Below are 19163 nucleotides of genomic sequence, written 5' to 3'. Positions count from 1 at the left end.
TCCGTATTTTCTGCGTGAGATATATAAAGTGCTCCTTCATTTTCTACATGTAGCTTTTTGTGACGGAACGCAGCGCACACAAGCGAGATATCTGCATTTCATTTACTTTACACGTTGTCACTTTGCGTTTTTGCGTGCGTGAAAAAGTCGCGCCTTTTACCCGTACCTTAGACGCTAAGCAGCGTTTGCGTCGAAGTGCAACACTAGTCATCACACTCCACAGCGTTACGAGACGCGCGCCAAACCAGACTACTTCGCGTAGCAGTACATGTGCAGACGCTCCGCCCCCGTAGCTTTCCCTTCAGTGCCAAGAAACGTTGTCGGCGAGTATAGGCAAATCCATGTACTACCCATCATTCCCATGGTGGCTGAACGATTGCAGCGCCAGAGTTCCCTCTAGGTCATTTTAGGAAACTCTATGGTCTAGCCCGATTAAATAATGTCTGGCACACTTACCATAACCAGAGTGCAGCTGCTCACATGTTGAAATTAATCTGGTCAAACATGAAGATACTCCCCAAGGTTGATCCACTAATTTCTCGGCACCAGCTTCCTTTCGAGGCACCAACAGCCTTTTGCAACATCATCATCATCATCACCATCATTATAATTCTCGGCCTGTAGCAGTCTATTCTCAGCCTATTGCAGTCGCAGCCTATTTCAGCCACTGCAGAACGAAGGCTTCTTCCAATGATCTCCAATTTACCCTTTCTTGTGCGAGAATTTACCCTTTCTTGTCCTTTTATCCCTGTGAACTTCTTAATTTTGTTGCTCCATCTAAGTCACTGCCATCCTCAGCTTCTTATCCATTCCATTGGTATCCATTCCAATGCTCTAACTGATCAACAGTTCTCTGTCCTATACATTACGTGGCCGGCCCAGGTCCATTTCTTTCGCTTGACGTCAATGAGGATATCCGCTACCCATATTTGTTCCCTGACCCATTCTGCTGTCTTCTGATCTCTTAATGTTACGCCTACTATTGTTGATTTCATTGTGCGCTGCGTTGTACTCAACTTATTTTCGGGTTTTTATGTTATCCTTCAAGCTTCAGCCCCACATGTTAGCCCTGGCACTCTGCATTTATTGCATACTTTTCGCTTTACGGACAGCGGCAGATTGCCTGCCATGATTTCAGAATGCCTAATGTATGCACTCCACCAATATTCTCAACAAATATTTGAAAGAAGTTGGATGCAGTCATATGTTCATGAAAACATTGAAGGATGCCAACCAAGGTGAAAAATATTTACTGACATTTCGGCTCCCCAACGGAAGCCTTGTTCACAATCTTGTTCACAATTGTGAACAAGGCTCCCATGTGCAAGCCGAAACTTCAGTAATTATTTTTCACCTTGGTCAGCTTCCTTCAATGTTTTCACCAATGTACCATCCAAAACCAGACAAGATTTCGTGCGACCCTTGACTTCATCAATCATACATTCATTGTCCTTTCACTATTGTCTATGTTCCCACGCTTTTTATTTTTCTTTCACATTATGCAAGTCACCCTGCCCCACATATGCTACACAAGTAAATCTCAATCCACCCTTATTAAAGTAATATGCCTTTCATGAGGGAAAGACTGCATATGCATTCAATACCATATGAGAAGATACAATGCCACGACAGAATTAGCACAATTAAATATAGAAAACATAAGAAAGAGTTTCACAATCTGCATTTCCCGAGTGCGGGCAAGTGCGATTTAAGAACGAGCCGGAGGTTAAAGTTGCATCACTCACTTCTGGGTTGGCTGGGAAAATATTGTCCACCAACCGCTTGTAGCGGGGCCGTAGTGCCGCGCAACATCCACAGCAACCTACAGATAAAAAAAAATTAAGCGTTGACTGACCTTGGGAGAGCAGTCTAGACACGTCAACACAACATACGAAAGAGTAGTGACCTGTGGTCTGAAAGTTTGAATATTCGCACATCCCTACATAAAACAACCGCTTAGTACTAGTTTAGACAGTGGAAAGGAAACTTTATTTTTTTGCACGCTAACCAACAACAAAGAGAAAAAATAAAAATGTAGTGCAAGACCACTTGCTTGACATATAGACAAGAGAGCATCAGTGGAACTCGCATATTGAATACCCATATTCTGTTTTGTCAATGCAGACAAAAATTAGCAGCTAGAGTTTACAGTATTCGCCATGGAAGATAACATTCTGAACATATAATTTTCTTTACGCAGTCTTTTTTTTGCTTGTGGTCGCTTACCAATCTTAACTGTTCTAAAACTATTTGCTGGTGCTTGTCTTGTGTAAGCCAATTTACAGTTCCCCTCCAGCTATTACCCTACAATAGAGCTGAAGCTCTCTACAGTGGAGAAGTGAGTTAGCATCACAATGGGAAATTTTTCTCGAAGCAAGGCTATTATGTCTCTGTAACATCCGCACTTTCAATGACCATCAATCATCGTTGAAATTGGTGAGCTTCATCGAGTCCACCTTTTAAGGCAGCCAATGGAGCTCACAGGCTTCAAGTCCTTATGATGTCACTGAAGATGTGCATGCAACGTGCACTGATACATTCGTGACAATGCACTGATTTAAAGAGGGTGCACTCACAGTCATGTTGTTCGCACTGCTTGAGGATGGAGCCAACCCATTGGCTTTCCATACACCAGCGCAAACTCGGAGTCAGGAAGGACATGCCGCTTCGAGTTAAGAGTGCCTACGCGATCAAGCGCTTTACGGAGGGATGGTCTACTCTAACATGCAGAAACTAGTGCTTCTCTCGCAGAATTCGATTATCAATGAGAACTCCTACATGGTGGGATACACGAAGGGCGTGTGTTAGTGCCGCCGGAGAGAATGTCTCTTGAGCCGTTATTTTTTTTCTTTTCTTCGAGAAGGTGCACCGAATCGGAAACGAGGAAAAAACGAGTGGTTCGCTGCAGCTAAATCGCTATGAATCTACATGGCGGTCAGTACATACGTGAAGCGCCCAGACGTCGCTCTACCGTGGACACGCCGCGCCAAACTACGGACCACTACGGCACGAGTCGCATAGCCTCGCGTTCAACCGAGAAGTCGGCCGAAGCTCCAGACTGCCCGTAAGGACGCAAACACGCAGAGAGGCTGCGAGGCCTCGCCAGCGGAGATCTCGTCGCCTCGTCCGGATCGGAAGGCGATGCATCGTCGGACGGGGGTAAGCATGGCGATCAAAACAGCTGGCGACGACAGACGTTCTGGAGCTGCGAAGGCACGACCTCTGGGATCCCCTTAAAAGGACACAGGATCCCCCGGTGGCGGCACACCGAATGCGATGCGGTTCCCAATGCGGCGCCGAGCGAGCTCTCTCCTCCGTCCGCGTATCGACCCAACAGCGCGCTCGTCACAGGGTCTGCGCAGGCAGCAGTTGCGCTGCAGCGAAACTAACACACACACACACACACACGCACACAGCCCCGGGTCGCGGACCAATGGCTCCCGACGGCACGGAAACTCGAGCGCCCACGGGCTTCTTTTAAACCGAGACAACTCCGCGGAGACGCGGGATCCGCCATGCTCGTACGGTAAACGCTGTCTGCTACCCGAAAGCAAGTGCCGCCGTTCCACATCCGGATCGTGCTGCATCGCTGTGAACATACGCTGCTCGTTCTCGCGGTATGCGAGCAAATTACAGCTACCGTAAACGTGGTATCACATATACATGTTCAGCTCAGCGGATTCGTGTCATTCTAGGCAGGAGTGCGGTCAAACTGCCGAAAAGCACAGAGGCTTACGTCAAAATGACGAAGGCAGCAGCACCCAAATAATCGGACATACGCGATATACCGGTATGCGTGCTCCGGCAATCGAATTACGCGCCCCTGAGCACAGCTGTTCGTCTTTGACCTCACGGCAATGGGCGATTGCGCTAACGCGTTTGCAATGGTAACTACATTGACAGTGGGCGTGACGGTCAACTTACCCATCCCGGCGACCTCCAAATGAAGTTCACGCTTGTTCACAGGTGATCGCGCACAGCTACACGTCCTGTACAACACGGACAGTTTGCGTGATTACACTGCAACGTTTTCTCGACATAGTTGAGATCGAGTTCGTGGGCACAAGAGGAAGTGGTATCTTCTCAGGGTAGAAAGGGCGCCTCAGGAAAAGGCCACTAAGAAGTTCGCAAGGTAGGCGTCGGCGCACAGGAACGGTCACCGCGATCACTCGCAGGTAGATGCTACAGGATCACTCACACCGTTTGTACTTTGTTCCTTTTTGACATGTGGGCAGGGTACTGGCTTCCACAAGGCCACCACGGTGTTGAATGCACTTGAAAAGTTAAATTACGTTAGTGTCGCCATAACGCGACTTTGTTTTCTTTCCTAGTTGTCCTATATATCTATGCAATATATGCATTTCTACCTACTAAGCAAGACAAGTAATGGTAGTTGCGTCAATCCTTGAAGCGTAGCAATACGTAGCGCTACCAAACAACCAACGTTGTAACTACGCAGCCATCCAAGATTGGTAAACAAGTGCCAATTAATCTCGAAGGCCATGCATTTGTACGCCATCATCTCTCAATAATTCTAAACGTTGTGAATTAACTTTTCTACTGTCGCATAAAACAAACTCTTCGTGTAATAATGTGTGGGTGCCAGCTTGCTTTGCGTCTTTTTCTTAAAATTTAGAATTCTTGTTTGTTTTCGGCGCAACGCGAAAATGGCGTGCCTTTTCCATGTTTGACGTTAGTCGATCGCTTAGACCTGAGAAAACTATCTCGAAAAAAATAATTTGAACCGCGCGGAAGCTTTGATGAATGGCTGAAGATTTTGTACCTTTCCTGTGAGTAGTGTACTCGTCGCTTTTCAAACCAAACTCGTCCCTTCTTCCCGGGCGGTGGTTTTTTCAGCCGCGCCTACTCCACGGCTCTTCGAGTCCGCACGCGCATTCCGTGAACGGGGACACATAAGTTCCCAATAAAAAAGTACGCTGTGTTAGACTTGGGCGTGGCGTTAGCGTAACAACAGGCACGTAGCGGTTAACTCGCTGAATTTATTACTTGCCTATCACCGAGCTGCGTCGGAATCATACCCGGCGCCAAATTTCTGCTCTCTGCGGTGTTCGCGAACTGAAGATTCACTGATTGCGGGCGATAAGCGGCTTTAAAAACGTGTGCTGCAGTGCAGCGACAATCCGCTCGCGTTGGAAAGCCAAGAAAAGACGGAAATAAATGCACGGGACATTTGTCGCCAATGCCATACTTGGACCCTCCAGAGATATCAGCGCCAACCGCTGGCTTCTCGTTTACTCATGCGTGCACGAGCAGCCTTATTTAGTTGGCCTGAAGGCCGTGTTCTTACTCCGTGTCGTAGAAAATAGCGCACGATCACGGTCTGCCTGATAATAGTGAGTACTGTGGGCCCTGCGACGCGGAGTTTCGCTTTCTAAATGCGCTTGATCGCTTCAGACGGGCACATGTTCATAGTTTACGCTAAGAACCTCCCAATTTTTGGAGAGAAAGAAGTGTAAATGATGGCGTTGAACATGTGCGTACACGGCTTAGTGTAGCGATCGGCAGTTTGTGGTTGTTGGGCTGTCGTTACCGAAACCACCTAACCTAAACTAACCTAACTCGTCTTTCTGCGATGTGATGAAAAAGTTGTAAACTCGAAGTTCAAACCGTCCCAAAACAAACATTTTAATGAAGCAAATTTGCGCAAGTGTTGAACTTTTTTATTATTGCAGCTGGCGTGTGATTTAATTGAAGCGAGAGGGTGATTACAGTGCCAACAATCCCCTTCTGATTATCTCCCAGAGCAGTCACTTAACTATCTGAACTATTTCACAGTAAACTAATTAGGTTACTGAGGGACCTTTCTAAAATTGAAATGCCTTGAAATTGTAAAGCCAAATGACTTTGGTCTATGCCAGTGCTTATAATTACAGAGTGCCTGAACTTTTCAAAAAGTGTGAAGTGTTTATTTGGTCAGGTACGGGAACAAAGAATGCAGAGGGTTTAATTTATTTAGAGATAATTTTGACTGGACTGTGATGCTTGGAATGAACAGCAGGTTTTTAAAAAATTATTCATTCCTTTTAAGTATTCTGCAAGCTATGTTATTGATAAAAACATTGGCGAACAGTTGATAGACACAACCAAATGGGGAGGGCTGTCGTGGTTAGATTCTGTCTGAAAAAAAATGAAATGATTAGGTTATGTTCAAGAGTGTGCGAGCAGCGTTATTTGCGCTTTGGCAGCGTTATTTGCGGCAGTTCAGTGAAAAAGTGGGCATATGGTAAACTACAAAGCTTGCCAAAGTGGTCGACCTGAAATTGATTACGCATGTCATTTCATTTATTTGAAGACCCCATTAAGCGTATTACAGAAAGGCGGATATTATAACATGTACAAAAAGATGTCATACCACAGTTTTCCAGAAGTTATAAAAGTTGTTGCATCTTGAGCAAATTCTGATGAAGCGTTGATGGCAGCAGTGACTTTACATTGATATCTCTGGAGGGCCCAAGTATGGCATTGGCGACAAATCTCCCGTGCATTTATTTCCGTCTTTTCTTGGCTTTCCAACGCGAGCGGATTGTCGCTGCATTGCAGCACACGTTTTTAAAGCCGCTTATCGCCCGCAATCAGTGAATCTTCAGTTCACGAGCACCGCAGAGAGCAGAATGGCAGCAGTGTCTTTACATTCTTGGCAAAAGCACGAGGCTGAAAACGCGTGTCCGTGCAGCTGTGGTTGATTTATTTTTCCCGATGCTCGCAGTCAGTTGTGTTCTGTCACAGAGTTATCATCGCGAGTTCATCCCTCACAACATCGGAAATCTTAATTCTGAACTGTTTAGAGCATTTTCAAATGGTCTCCAATTCCACTGCACATTTATGACATACAAGTACCTGAATAAATTTGGCAGACGATTGTGACCTGGTTTCTGCAACACCAAAATTACTTTGTATGTGGCCTAGTCTCAGCTTGTATATTTTGTATGACATGAGCTTGTCAGCACATTGGTTAAATTCTTTTATTAAACAAAGTTAGACTGCGTACTTTGAGGCACAACTAAATGAATCCAACAGACAATTAGACCTGGAAAAACATAAAGGACGTTAACTGTTGTCTTTAACTGTAGTGTTGTCTTTAACAAATTGTGACGTAAATTCAAATAATTTGAAGTGGACGAAAAATCACCCTTTCTGTCGGTGGTATCTGAACCAACAACCTTCGAATTACGTGTCCGATGCCCTACCAATTGAGCCATGACGGAGGGCGCGTAATTTGAGCGTTGTGGGTTCAGATTCCACCGACAGAAAGGGTGATTTTTCATCCACTTCAGTTCATTTCAATTTATGTCAAAATTTGTACACTAAAGTTCAAGACAACAGTTTTTTCTTATTATTATATGATGTTAACATCCTCTTTGCTTTCCCTGGCCTAGTTGTCTGTTTGATTCATTTAGTTGTGTCTAACATATAAACGAGTCCCTCGAAAAAAAATTCCCCTTCTTAACGTTAACTGCATACTTTTGCCATTCAAGAAAAGCCTTCCATTTCGATGATTCGGTAGCGCTGCCCTAACAGAGACAAGAAAGAACATACAAGGACAAGCTCATGCTCACAACTGAAATTTTATTGAAAGGAATAACATGTAGATAGAAAAGTACAGCGCCAACTGCATATAATCTGAATCGACAAGACGCAGTCTAACAGATGATGACTACAAACAACTTGTGTTTGCAGTGCTATGGGCCAGTGGAGGGCGGCTGGCCAGTTGACACATGGCCACAGTTGACTGACGTGTGACGCTAGTCTGCTCTTTTGGTGGAAAACCAGATCACAGGGGTCAACATGGAGTACCCAGATGAAGAGCCAGGGGCAGATGTCAAGTTGCTCATGGCTGAAATGAGTGAGCTCTGTTTTTTCACCCTCTACAGCAATTAGAAACACACTGTGCCACATTAGCTTTTGCATGGTCCCAACAAAATATTCAGCACCCATTCTATTAGGTTTGCTAAAGTGGCTTTTTGAGCAATTTGGTAACACGCAAAATGCTTAAGCGCACAATCAGATGAGGAAGGACGGTGATGAAAACAATGTAGGTGCTTGCGTGTCTCCCATCATCTTCACCATCCTCGTCTGGTTGTGCGCTTAAAGGTTTCATCTTTTGCGCTGTACACTTGCCCTGGAGTTCTTTCCACGTGTGCAGCCTGCAAAGGCAATAATCTTCTGCTCTGCTTGTGAGTATCCACTAGAAGTGTATGCAGAGATACCTCATTGGATAAGGTCAGTGTTCCTGGAAACTTCAAATGTTAAGCATTTCTTGAGAGCAGGCTCAGAGGCGTCAGTTGAGGGATGTGGGCATGCACCAGCCTGTACGGGCCACATACCTTACCACATGCCATAGGTGATACTGGCAACTTAATTAATGCAGTGAGAGACGGAAAGCAGTGCTTGGTTGACTCCTTCTTCTTGCAGTGGTGCTCGTTATGCTTGATAATCGTAGAAATGCATTTCACGCTTTTTAACACACATTAAACTTTTTTATAGCATGCTGTTTTCTCATGTAATATTGCTTGTCTGATGTCCTGTGCAGAGAACCAGAACTTTGATGTGATCCGGTTTGCCTCCTACCGAACAGCCTGCAAGCTTCGCTTCATCCAGAAACGGTGTCAATGTAAGAAACTGGTTTAGTAATATTCCTAGAATATTGTAAAATATTTATTGCCTTACAGTATTCTCAGTGTATTTGCTCGTACTTTGACACTATTAAGGTCTCAGCTGGGGTTGTCAAAGTAGCTTGCAACCAACTCATCAATTGGTCCTCTGATGGAAGTGTGTTTGGGTCAACATTTGTTTACAAACGGTGTTGAAAATGTCAGTGCTCAATGTACTTTTCCAACTTTTATTTAAGTCGTGCCTCAAAATAACATGGATCATTTTGTATGACAACTTGCGCATGTGTTCCTTTAATGCCCCTGAATGTCGATCCTATTTTAAAATGCCCCTAAATGAAATGGCACAAACACAAAGTAGTTTGCTCTGAAAGTGGTTGGTTGAGAAGCATAGCAGTAAATGACCCTGTGGAAACAAACTATAGGGAGACTTCTGGCTGCAGATATTAAAACTATTTTTAAGGGCATGAAAACTTTCTTTAAAAATTCCTTATAGATTTGGGTGATACTCGCTTAGTTTATGTATATGTGTGTGCTAATTTCAATATGCAATTGTTTTTCTAGTACAATATGTAGTTTTTAAAATGTCACCCATTCCATGTGCCATTTTTGGAGCTACAGTTTGCCTAGACTGAGAGAGTTACAAAGTGAACAAGCACATCAGAATAACCTGGAATGAGCACTGAACACAAGGAAACAAAAATGGATGTCCTAAACTCATTTGAACAAAAGTTATGATACGTTGAACATTCGTGACTGAAATGACACAGACTCACTCACGAATGTTCAGTATACCACAACATTTGTTCATGTAGGTGTAGAACATCTATTCTTGTTTTTATTGCGATAGCAATTATACGGACAGTCTCGGCTGATTTTGCCTATAGATATATATATATATGTGTATATATATATATATATATATATATATATATATATATATATATATATATATATATATATATATATATATATATATATATATATATAGAAAAGCCACAAAGAAAAATAATTCAAAAATACTTTCCGACGCGCGGAACCGAACGGCCGACCTCTTGCTCCGAAACACGCGGCGTTAGTAGACGGCTAAGCCACGGAGAGTAGCATCTTTCAGCATGCTAACGGCAACCTATTTATATACACCATTTACTTCAGTGTGCTTTCTTACTCACCAGCCAGATGGCGCGATGTGCGCGCTGGGCACGCTTTAAAGGTCGTCGCCCCGCTGCTACGAATGCCGAGGCTCTTCGCCCTACAGGGCGTGGTCGCCTTCGTGCGCTTATCTCAAGGAAAGAAGAGGGCAGACGGGGGGGTGGAGCAGGGGGTTGTATGTCTTGTGCTTTCCCCACGATGTCCGCGCTGAAGTCACAGAGCGTACGAAGGTCACTTCGCCGCGTTTGCGAAAGGAGCGCGCTGTTCAAACAGAAATAGGTAACAACTGCAACATTTAGTTCGCACTCGTCCTGTGTATACCTGTTCGTTCGGTTCGTGTGTCCTGCTTTATGTTTCAGCAGTGCGCTTCAAGTATCGAGCTGTGACGCATGATAGTTCGCGCTCGTCCTGTGTGCGTTCTTTTCGTGCGTCCTTTGGGCTCGAGCGATGCACTGGAAATTTCGAGCTGCTTTCCGTTCATCGCGTTACATTCCATTTTGTGGCTATCGCACTCATTGCTTCGCCGTTGCGGCGAAACTGTGACTTTTTTTGTTTTCTTGCATTCGGTGCTCATTCCAGGTCATTCTGATGTGCTTATTTATTTTGTAGCTCTCTCAGTTTAGGCAACTCTTGCTCCCAAAAAGCACATAAACTGTTTGATATTTTAAGAGCTACACATACCAGAAAATTAATTGTATATTTGAAATCTGCACACAACATACATAAACTCAGCAAGTTTCATCTCAATCAATAAAGAATTTTAAAAACGTTTTCAAGACCCCCGTGTCAAGTGACATGGCTATGCTATGCTTTACCCTCCCTCTCCTCCTTTTTTCCTCCTCACTCTCAATTCCCTTTCTCATGGCTATGCTATAATACATGGCTGTACTGTACATTATTTTGCCTGCATGACAACATACATGCTTAGGCATTTTAAATCCTGGATATAAAACTATGTGTTTGCAATGTCTAGGGGCCACATGGTTGTCCATTGAATGTCGTGCAGTGCATTTAGTGGACCTGTGGAACTTGATTGAGGCATTCCGTGAGAATGCGCTCAATGCCATGGATGCGCAAGCGCCTCTTGGGGTGACGCGGGTGCGTGCCCTACTGAACTCCCTGTACTACCAGCTCAACAAGCGCCTCCCTCCCAGCCAGCAGCTCGATCTGCCCCACTGCGTCAGCCTGCTGCTCAACTGGCTGCTGGCCAGCTATGACCCGTCAGTATTACACACTCGAGAACATTTTTTCTTTCGCTTAGCGGCAGTCTTAAAGGGACACTAAAACGAAGCAATTAGGGATGGCCAAATAGTAAATTTGAAGTTTGCAGCGAATTCAAAGCAAACAGTGATTTAGTCTAATAATTTCAAACCTAATAGTTCGAATAGTATATATCACAGATTATAAAGAAAAATGAGCATTTTTGGGACGACCCAGCTAACTTGCACAATAATTTTTAAGAATTGGAACTAGGCATTTGTGAATTTCACTTTTTTGGTTTGTAGTGAATTGGAAGCAACTTTGAATAATAGCAAGATTTGAATAGCATAGGGTGCCAGTTATAAGTGGTAAAATACATTACATTCTAAATTTACTAGATTTATTGCATATAAGCCCATATAACATGCTTAAAAAATTATTAATCGTGATGAGGGTAATATGTGCATTTAACCTTAATGTGTGGCTTTGCGGCAGTGTGGATTTATACTGGATAGCTGGTTTCATGGCATAGCAGCCCCACGCTGCAGTGAAATTACCTTTACAGGGGGGGTGGGGTACATTCAGTCAAATGTACGTGTATTCGTTCATTTCGAATAATATAACTTGTGTCTAAGCGAATTCAAATACAGGATTATTCGTTTGAATATTCGAAATGCTCGAATATTTGTCCAAGCCTAGAAACAATGAATCGGCTTAGATTGAGAAATTGTCCTCTGAGAACGCTAATGTCATTAATTTCACCGTCATAGGTTTGTTAATAAGGGAGAAAACCAAGGTCAAAGTTTAGTTTTAAAATTTTGCACCGAAATCTCCGCTCGTGACATCACGGATTTCAAAGTATATTTTTTATATTTTGGCGACATTGGCTCAACAAAGTTTTCTGAAACTTGATAACTTAAACCTCTGGCCCCCTCAGAGGACAATGTAGTTCATTTTTACCGATTAGGAACTACATAGGCTCTAGTAGACTTCGTCAAAATCTACATCACGGCGATTGGTGCGGGAATTTCAAGGTGGCGTTGCCACCCGGATTTTCTTTTTGCACGTTTTCTTGCTTACCAAGCGTCTTCTCACTGCAAGTGTGGTGATTAATTTAGAGTAATTTACTAATAGAGTAATTTAGAGTAATTGACTAATATGAGAAAAATGTTTTTTCTCTTAAGTGTTCTATTAAAAAGCCGCTCACTGGGTCCCATTGCAAATTCTTTTTACTCACGATAATGATGATGTTTAAGGGTGCTGTCCTCCTTGAAATGAGGAGGTAGCTTGTGGCACCACACTCTTGTATACTGTTTCAGTGTTTATGTTAATTTAATTTCCAGGGGGCACAACCTCCTCGAGAACATTTTTTGCGGGTATGTGAAGGGGGAGGCTTAAGCCCTCGTGCCCCCATGTAGGGCATATGTGTGCGTAATTGTCGCTCTTGCCTGAAGTCCAGCTCTCTCAAGAAGAAGGACTCGTGACCTTATGTTTGAAATTCTGACCATTTTTGCGCCACGCAGCCACTTCATAATCTGCAGACGCAATCGAACAGAAACACGGGCGATTTTGTGAGGTTCTGTGACAGTACTTGAAGCACAAAGTGGACAATGACACAAGAAGGTCACAAGACGCACTCGTCCTACCTGTTCTACGTACTTGTGTTGTCATCTATGTTGTGCTTCAAGTACCATCATAGCCACAACCGTCTCCAAGTGTTCTACACGTGCCTTGTCCTAGTTGGATTAGTATACTGCCTGTTACAGGGTAAGACTATAGCATTTCGTGTTTTTGCATAAGACCTCTTTATATTTTTTTCAAGTACCATCTAATCATTCTAGCCTGTGGTGTAGCCCCAGTAAGGAGCAACGTTGCACTGCGACATCTTGTGGGTTTGCGAGTTGGTTTGTACACAGTGTTTGAATAAACTAAATGTGTGGTACCATCTCCAACTGGGGCATCTATTACAGAAGCACTACTTGGCATGGCAAACTGATATGAAAGTGCTGTGTCACAAAAAATGTGATGGGCTAAATGCTGCAGTTGCAATAGAATGTGTAGGTGCAAAGCAGATCACTACTATTATATAATGCACTTCACCATCCTTAGAGCCATCTGGTCATAGTTGGCTGACATACTGCTTTTATAACCGGTAGTTCACTCTAGTTAATACTGATGTCATGCTTGAGCTGCCTACAAAACTACTTTCCTGTGTGCAGGGAGCAGCAGGGCTGCCTGCGGGTGCTCTCCCTCAAGGTGGCCTTGGCCATCCTGTGTGCGGGCAAGCTGCTGGACAAGCTGCGCTGTGAGTGCACCCTCCTCTTCCAGCTAATAACCATGCATATATTTATTTCTGCTGGCATGCTTTGCAGTTTTCTTTCTTGTGCATTCCTTAAACGTATAAACAGGAGGACATACTCTCTGAGGGGAGTTTGTCATGTCGTTCCGACCTGTGTCCTGTCTCTGAGGAGAGCTTGTCCTAGCGCCTGTCCCGTCGTCATGTGTTTCTTTCTTTTGTGATTGTGCTTAAGCACTGCAAAAATGTCTGTTAGCAGTAAGCACCAACTCGCCCAGAAACATGTTCTTCTCTGAGGAGAGCTGCGAGACAAAGTGGCTGGTTATCAAGGGAGGCACGCAAAATAAATCATTGTTGTGATCAAAATCTGAAATTTGTTCTAGCAGTATACCACGTGTCTGGACCAAGTTCAGCTGGTAATTGGGGATGTTAGGCTTTGAACTGGAGAGGTGAATGAATAGCTTGAGCTAGTTCATCATACGCATGTAATTTGGCCTAATCAATCATGAAGGAAGACATACGAAAGGTGGTCGCTACAGGGAGTAAACTTAGACATTTGACTTAGCTTTAGCACAAAAAGCATGTTTAGTAGTTTTTACAAGGAGGGGTGGGGATATTGGCATACTGGGCGTATGAGGAATTGACTAATATATATGTATAACACCTGTTGGGGGTGCCTTCTTCCGGCGTTTGCAGTTTCAAAAATTCTTTGCAAATTTTTACTGATCAATTTTATTTGTGCAAAGCTACAAAAATACTGGACACAGCTAAAAAAATACATGCATGTAACACTGGTGCAAACTAACAACTTTATGTGCTAGTGTTTGAGCACAACTGTTTGCAAACAGTTTCTAAGCTGTTTCTAAACGAGTGTTTGTGAAGAGCTGTTTGCGAACTGGAAGAAGCCGAACTCGAAAGAAGCGCAGAAGACTGCACAAACATTTAGCTTGTGCTAGCGTTCTGTGCATAACTTTTTCACGCTCTGTTTCGTATTTTTGTAATTTTGAGTAAACAAAGTTGATCATGTTTAATCGACTAACCCAATGCCAGGTTCAACCCAATGCCAATGCCAGCTGCCGGCATTCTGTTTGATTTCTTGATTTTTCAACTGTGATTGGGAGCTGAACCAGTTCGGTCATAGCTAGGTGCCGCAGCCAGCATGAAGTCTCGTACAATAACCTCAGCCAGCGTAACCAATGAAGGTGGGGCTGCATTCTGTAACTCCACAGGGTTTGTGGAGAGTTTTGTGCCTGGAAAATGCCTGCAAACTGTGGCGCATTGAAGCCTCACACCAGTGGATGTGGCCCCGTGACTGCCCAGACCTGTTCTCCCTGTTGGCTGATGGCAGCGGACGGCTGCCCGTGTCCCGTTTTGGACAGCTCTTGGAAGACGCCCTCGTGCTGCCCGCTTCTGTGCTCGAGTCACCCAGCTTCCACTATACCGAGTCACTGCCAACCAGCATTTTTCACCAGGTAGATTATCCTCGGTGGTTATGCTTATATAATCAAAGCACGAATAATAATAATAATTGTTGGGCTTTTGGATCCAAAACCACAATATGATTATGAGGGACACCGTGCTGGAGAGCTCTGGAAATTTTGACCATCTGGTATTCTTTAACGTGCACCTAAATCTCAGTACGCGGGCCTCTAGCATTTTGCCTCCATCAAAATGCACCCGCCGCGGCCAGGATTCGATCCCACCACCTAATCAAAGTACGAAAGAAGGCGAATTGTTCAAGGGGCTCATTTCTTTGTTAGACACAATGAACGAAACCAACAGACAGTTGAGCCAAGGAAAGCCAAGGGGGACATTATTTGTTGTTTCTTTAACTGTAGTGTTAATGGTTTTGACTTCAATTGAAAGGAATTAAAGGGGACGAAAAATCATCTTTTCCATCAGTGGGATCTGAACCCGCATAATTCGAAGGTTGTGACTTCAGATCTCACCGATGGAAAGGGTGATTTTTCGTCCACTTTAATTCCTTTCAATTTAATCAAAAATCATTACAGTTAAAGAAATGACAAATAGTAATGCCCTCCTATGCTTTCCTTGGCTTAATTGTCTGTTGGTTTAGGTAGTTCTGATAATCAAAGATGCTCCAGCATGCTTGGACTAGTCGGCATGACGTCATAACAGAGCCCTTGAGTACTTTTCAGCGCATTCTGTTGTTGGTTGCGTAGAGTGATGGTTGGAGATGCTTTTAGTGTAGGTCAAAGCACCAGTGTAGAAATATTTGTTTGATTCCAGCTCGATTGCCATTTTAACACATTTAGAACACCATCACTTGTAGAGTTAAACCTCAATATAATGAACTTCACTATAAGAAAATTTTTGATATAATGAAGTATTTCATTTATTGTTTCTGCATGTCTATTGAACACAGTGCATTTTTAACCCGAATATCATGAAATGTGTTTATCCGTGATTTTAACATAACAAGTTTCATGGGTATAGTAGAGTAAGACCCGAGGCAATAAATTGAAACTTCTACTGGTGCCAGTGGTTATATGGTTGACTTGCATGCTGCTTTTGTGAACATATTTTTCAAATCACGTGCTGCACACCAGGGAGTGGCCACCACAGCAGAGCAGCTTGTTTTCCAGAAAGGCAGCGGTTGGGGGCAAAAAATGCACCTCAGTGCTCTCCTCACCTTCAGATTGGCAGAATGAATCCTTCGACGACTATACTTTGCATGAAAGGTTGAATTTCAATTTAATGAAGTCTCAATATGATGAAGTAAATTGCCAGTTTTACCTACTTTGTTACATCGAGGTTTAACTTATGACACTAGGATAGACATACCGAAGTGTGAAAAAAAAAAGAATAAAGAGTTGCGAAAGTATAGAATGATTTGACATAATGCAAAACAGTCGCAGCCAAGTGGTGGAAAGAGCTGTGATGATAAAAAATGAAGATTGTTCTGCTCTCTCTGGTAAGAGATGTTGCGGGTTGAACTGTGTGCAGTCCCGCGTGACGCTCAACGAGTTCCTGTCTGTGTTGACCAGCGATGGGGGTCCCGAGTGCCTGATTTGGATGCCCCTTCTCCATCGCATGGCCAATGTCGAGAATGGTAAGGATCTGAACAATCTCTGGGTTGATCACTGTTAGGTTCAAGCACTAGTGAACACACACTGCCTGTCCCCAAAACAAATTGAGCAAGCTAATGCGTAATTAAAGGGACAAATAGCCAATTTTTATGGTACCTGTTTCCTTTAGAAACACAGTTCTTTGGTCCTGACAATATTTTCTTCGTGATAATTTTCACCAGTGTACTTAGCGCAACGGAGAGCTTACTAGTCAGAGTGTGTAATCATGGAATGCAATGAAAAAATCCGTAAACAGGAGGTAGGTCCTCGAGTCGGTGATTTGACTAGTGGACTTGTCTTGTTCAAGGCTGGAACAAGTCCACTTGAGTCCACTTGTCAAAACAGACAAGGCCACTTGTCGAAACGCCGGCTCGAGCACCCACTCCCTGTTTGTGGATTTTTTTTCATTGAAAGCTTCCATCTTCCCCTTCCTGCTGTTTTTTGGATAATCATAGAATGGTAACGTGGAAAACACCATGAAAAATTTTTTATCAGAATTTTTCTATCTGCAGCACCTATGAAGTCATACACGCAACAAATGATGCAAAAGTGAGCGTGATAGCATTTATACGTTGGCAAACAAGTGAGGCCCTTTCTCAAAATGCAACATTGTGTTGATCAAGCGTGTGCTGCTGCAGTGTTCGTGCAGAGCTGTTCGCAGCACATGCATGCACCACGGCTCAATGTGCATTTTCGGTTCCACTGGCTGCTGTGAGCCACTCTCAGTCTCCTATTACTTTGAAATAAGCACAAGATACAAAATAAATCAGGGATGCCCAATAATATACATGCTCTATCTTTAAGCATGAATTACGGTGCGCCTAAGCAACAGCAGACTATGTGCAGCAATGCTAAGTTTCCGCCCCATATGTTAGTACTGGCAGTATACAATGGCTCCACTTTCCACTTTAGAGACACATATTTGAAAATGTCTGTCATAGGCGCACTGCAAGTTAGAGTGGTGTAGCAAAGCCCTGCTGTGTGTGGTGCAGTGCTGCACCCGGTGCAGTGTGACGGCTGCAATCGTGACTCCTTCTTGGGCTTCCGGTACAAGTGCCAGCGCTGCTACAATTACCAGCTCTGCCAGGACTGCTTTTGGCGGGGCCGCACTTCGGGATCGCACACCAACCAGCACGAGATGAAGGAGTATGCTGTCTACGTGAGTCTCTGCTTTTTCCTTTCAATTTTTTTTTTTCTTGTGCTCAAAACCAATGTTGTACAAAACAGCGTTCCAAGGAACGACATTCCAGGAACTATTTCCTTTTGGGAGGAACTGGGGAATGCCACTGTTCTATTGAGGATTGGTGGAACAGTAACGGTAACTCGTTACGTTTACGTAGGAATGACAGAGGGAACGGCGTTCCTTGTGTAAATGTTCCGCGGCATTGAAAAGATGTACACACGTACGCGGCATGTCATGCAGAGCAGGGTGAATGAGTGACCGCATGCGGAGCAAAAAGCTACTGCTTGCCTGTCACATGGCAATAGCCCTGTTTACACGAATGTGACAAAAGCGCGTCGAATCGCCTTTCAAGCACATCGCATTCATGTAAACAGCAGCACTGCGCTATGAAGGTGCATTGCACTAATGCACCAGAAAGGGGTGGTTTTGTGGGCCACGGTCGACTCACAAGGCGGGAATCGCGAAGAGGGGAACGGCAGCCCCCTGTTGTGCGAGGTCCAAGCGGACACCGCATAGCCGCTCCGAAGGGGAGAAAATGAGGACTCCTCGGGAAAGTTAATCCGATGCTGGAGTATGTCCAATGCTCTCTGAAAAAATTCCACTAGGAGCGTTTCTTTAGATTATTTTTATTTCCATATAACCTGCTGCGACAATGTTCAAATTTGTATAATATACGTAGTTTGATGTGACCTTTCAATTGCTATTTATTTTGACTCGAGATTTATCGACACTACATTTTAATGTAAAAAAACAAATGTAATGTTATTGACACATTCCAATGTTTTCAGTGTAACGGGAACGCGTTCTTGTTTTGGAGGAATGTGTACAACACTGCCACTGCTTAAAATTGAACAACCAAAGAGTTCACATAATGTCAGGCATACATTATAAATGGGCACATTACAGTGCCTGCACATACTGCACTTACAAGATGTGATCCTCTTTGTTAATAAAACTAGATCACCAGTGCCCACACATGTGTTTCACGCTTGACCACTGTTTGATCTTTTATAATATTCCAACCTTCCCCTGTTTTATCAGAATGTTACACCTGTACAAATTATTCGTCTGTTTAATTCTATCCCTTTCACGATACTTGTCTGCCTTAGTCTTTGGACTTTCACACCAGTGAGCGGCATAATCGACTGCTTACATTTATACGATTACTGTTATTTGTTTGGTCTTCCTCGTGGGACCCTTTTGTCTTGCGGAAAAGTCATGGGTGGTAGCTCTTTGTAATTCCATTGTGGAGAATGTCTGCGATTTCACCTCAGTGGAGGTTAATTTTTTCTTTTCTCCAAGAGATCATTACAGAACTATGATGGAAGGGGGGGGGGGTTATAAAGTACTGGTAGGGGTTAAGAAACAAAAAACAGACTCGTTTTCTTGGGCAGAAATCGGCCAGCAAGCAGCTCGGTCACTCCCTGCGCAAGTCATTCCGGTGTGTTCCTGAGCGACCCAGCCGGCCACTGCCGCATTTCCCGGAGGAGGAGCACACGCTGGATTTGGCACACATTGTGTGAGCATCTCTTGCATGCCACCCTTTTGTGCACTGGTGGACACTGCACTCATAGCCCTAACCCGTTAAGGACAGTGTATAAGTGTACGTACCT

The 19163-nt window shown here is 43.9% G+C and overlaps 2 protein-coding genes across 5 annotated transcripts in view; one reads left to right on the top strand and one right to left on the bottom strand.

The window, feature by feature from the left end:
- The window catches only part of LOC119406920 (protein EFR3 homolog B), a 30660-nt gene extending 26306 nt beyond the window's left edge, over positions 1-4354 (bottom strand). The window contains exons 1-2 of one of the 3 annotated variants that reach the window (XM_049420000.1): positions 3925-4354; positions 1746-1822 (exon numbers count right to left, since the gene is read on the bottom strand). In XM_049420000.1, coding sequence (XP_049275957.1) covers positions 1746-1822; positions 3925-3928 — 81 coding nt within the window. In that variant the 5' untranslated portion in view covers positions 3929-4354. Of the gene's footprint in view, positions 1-1745; positions 1823-2576; positions 3330-3924 lie in introns of those variants that run through there. The other 2 variants (XM_037673708.2, XM_037673709.2) reach the window with 2 other exon arrangements.
- A 293-nt stretch (positions 4355-4647) lies between these two features.
- LOC119406917 (dystrobrevin beta) overlaps positions 4648-19163 on the top strand; it is a 21550-nt gene continuing 7034 nt past the window's right edge. For both annotated transcript variants that reach the window (XM_037673704.2, XM_037673703.2), the window contains exons 1-9: positions 4648-4790; positions 7699-7864; positions 8552-8632; positions 10789-11002; positions 13202-13287; positions 14599-14750; positions 16246-16351; positions 17360-17526; positions 18945-19069. In XM_037673704.2, coding sequence (XP_037529632.1) covers positions 7807-7864; positions 8552-8632; positions 10789-11002; positions 13202-13287; positions 14599-14750; positions 16246-16351; positions 17360-17526; positions 18945-19069 — 989 coding nt within the window. In that variant the 5' untranslated portion in view covers positions 4648-4790; positions 7699-7806. The remainder of the gene's footprint in view (positions 4791-7698; positions 7865-8551; positions 8633-10788; positions 11003-13201; positions 13288-14598; positions 14751-16245; positions 16352-17359; positions 17527-18944; positions 19070-19163) is intronic.

This window comes from Rhipicephalus sanguineus, chromosome 10 (genome assembly GCF_013339695.2).
Source record: "Rhipicephalus sanguineus isolate Rsan-2018 chromosome 10, BIME_Rsan_1.4, whole genome shotgun sequence".
NCBI lineage: Eukaryota > Metazoa > Arthropoda > Arachnida > Ixodida > Ixodidae > Rhipicephalus > Rhipicephalus sanguineus.
The sequence above is the reverse complement of the archived record's forward strand: the minus strand, read 5'-3'. Positions and strand labels throughout refer to the sequence as shown.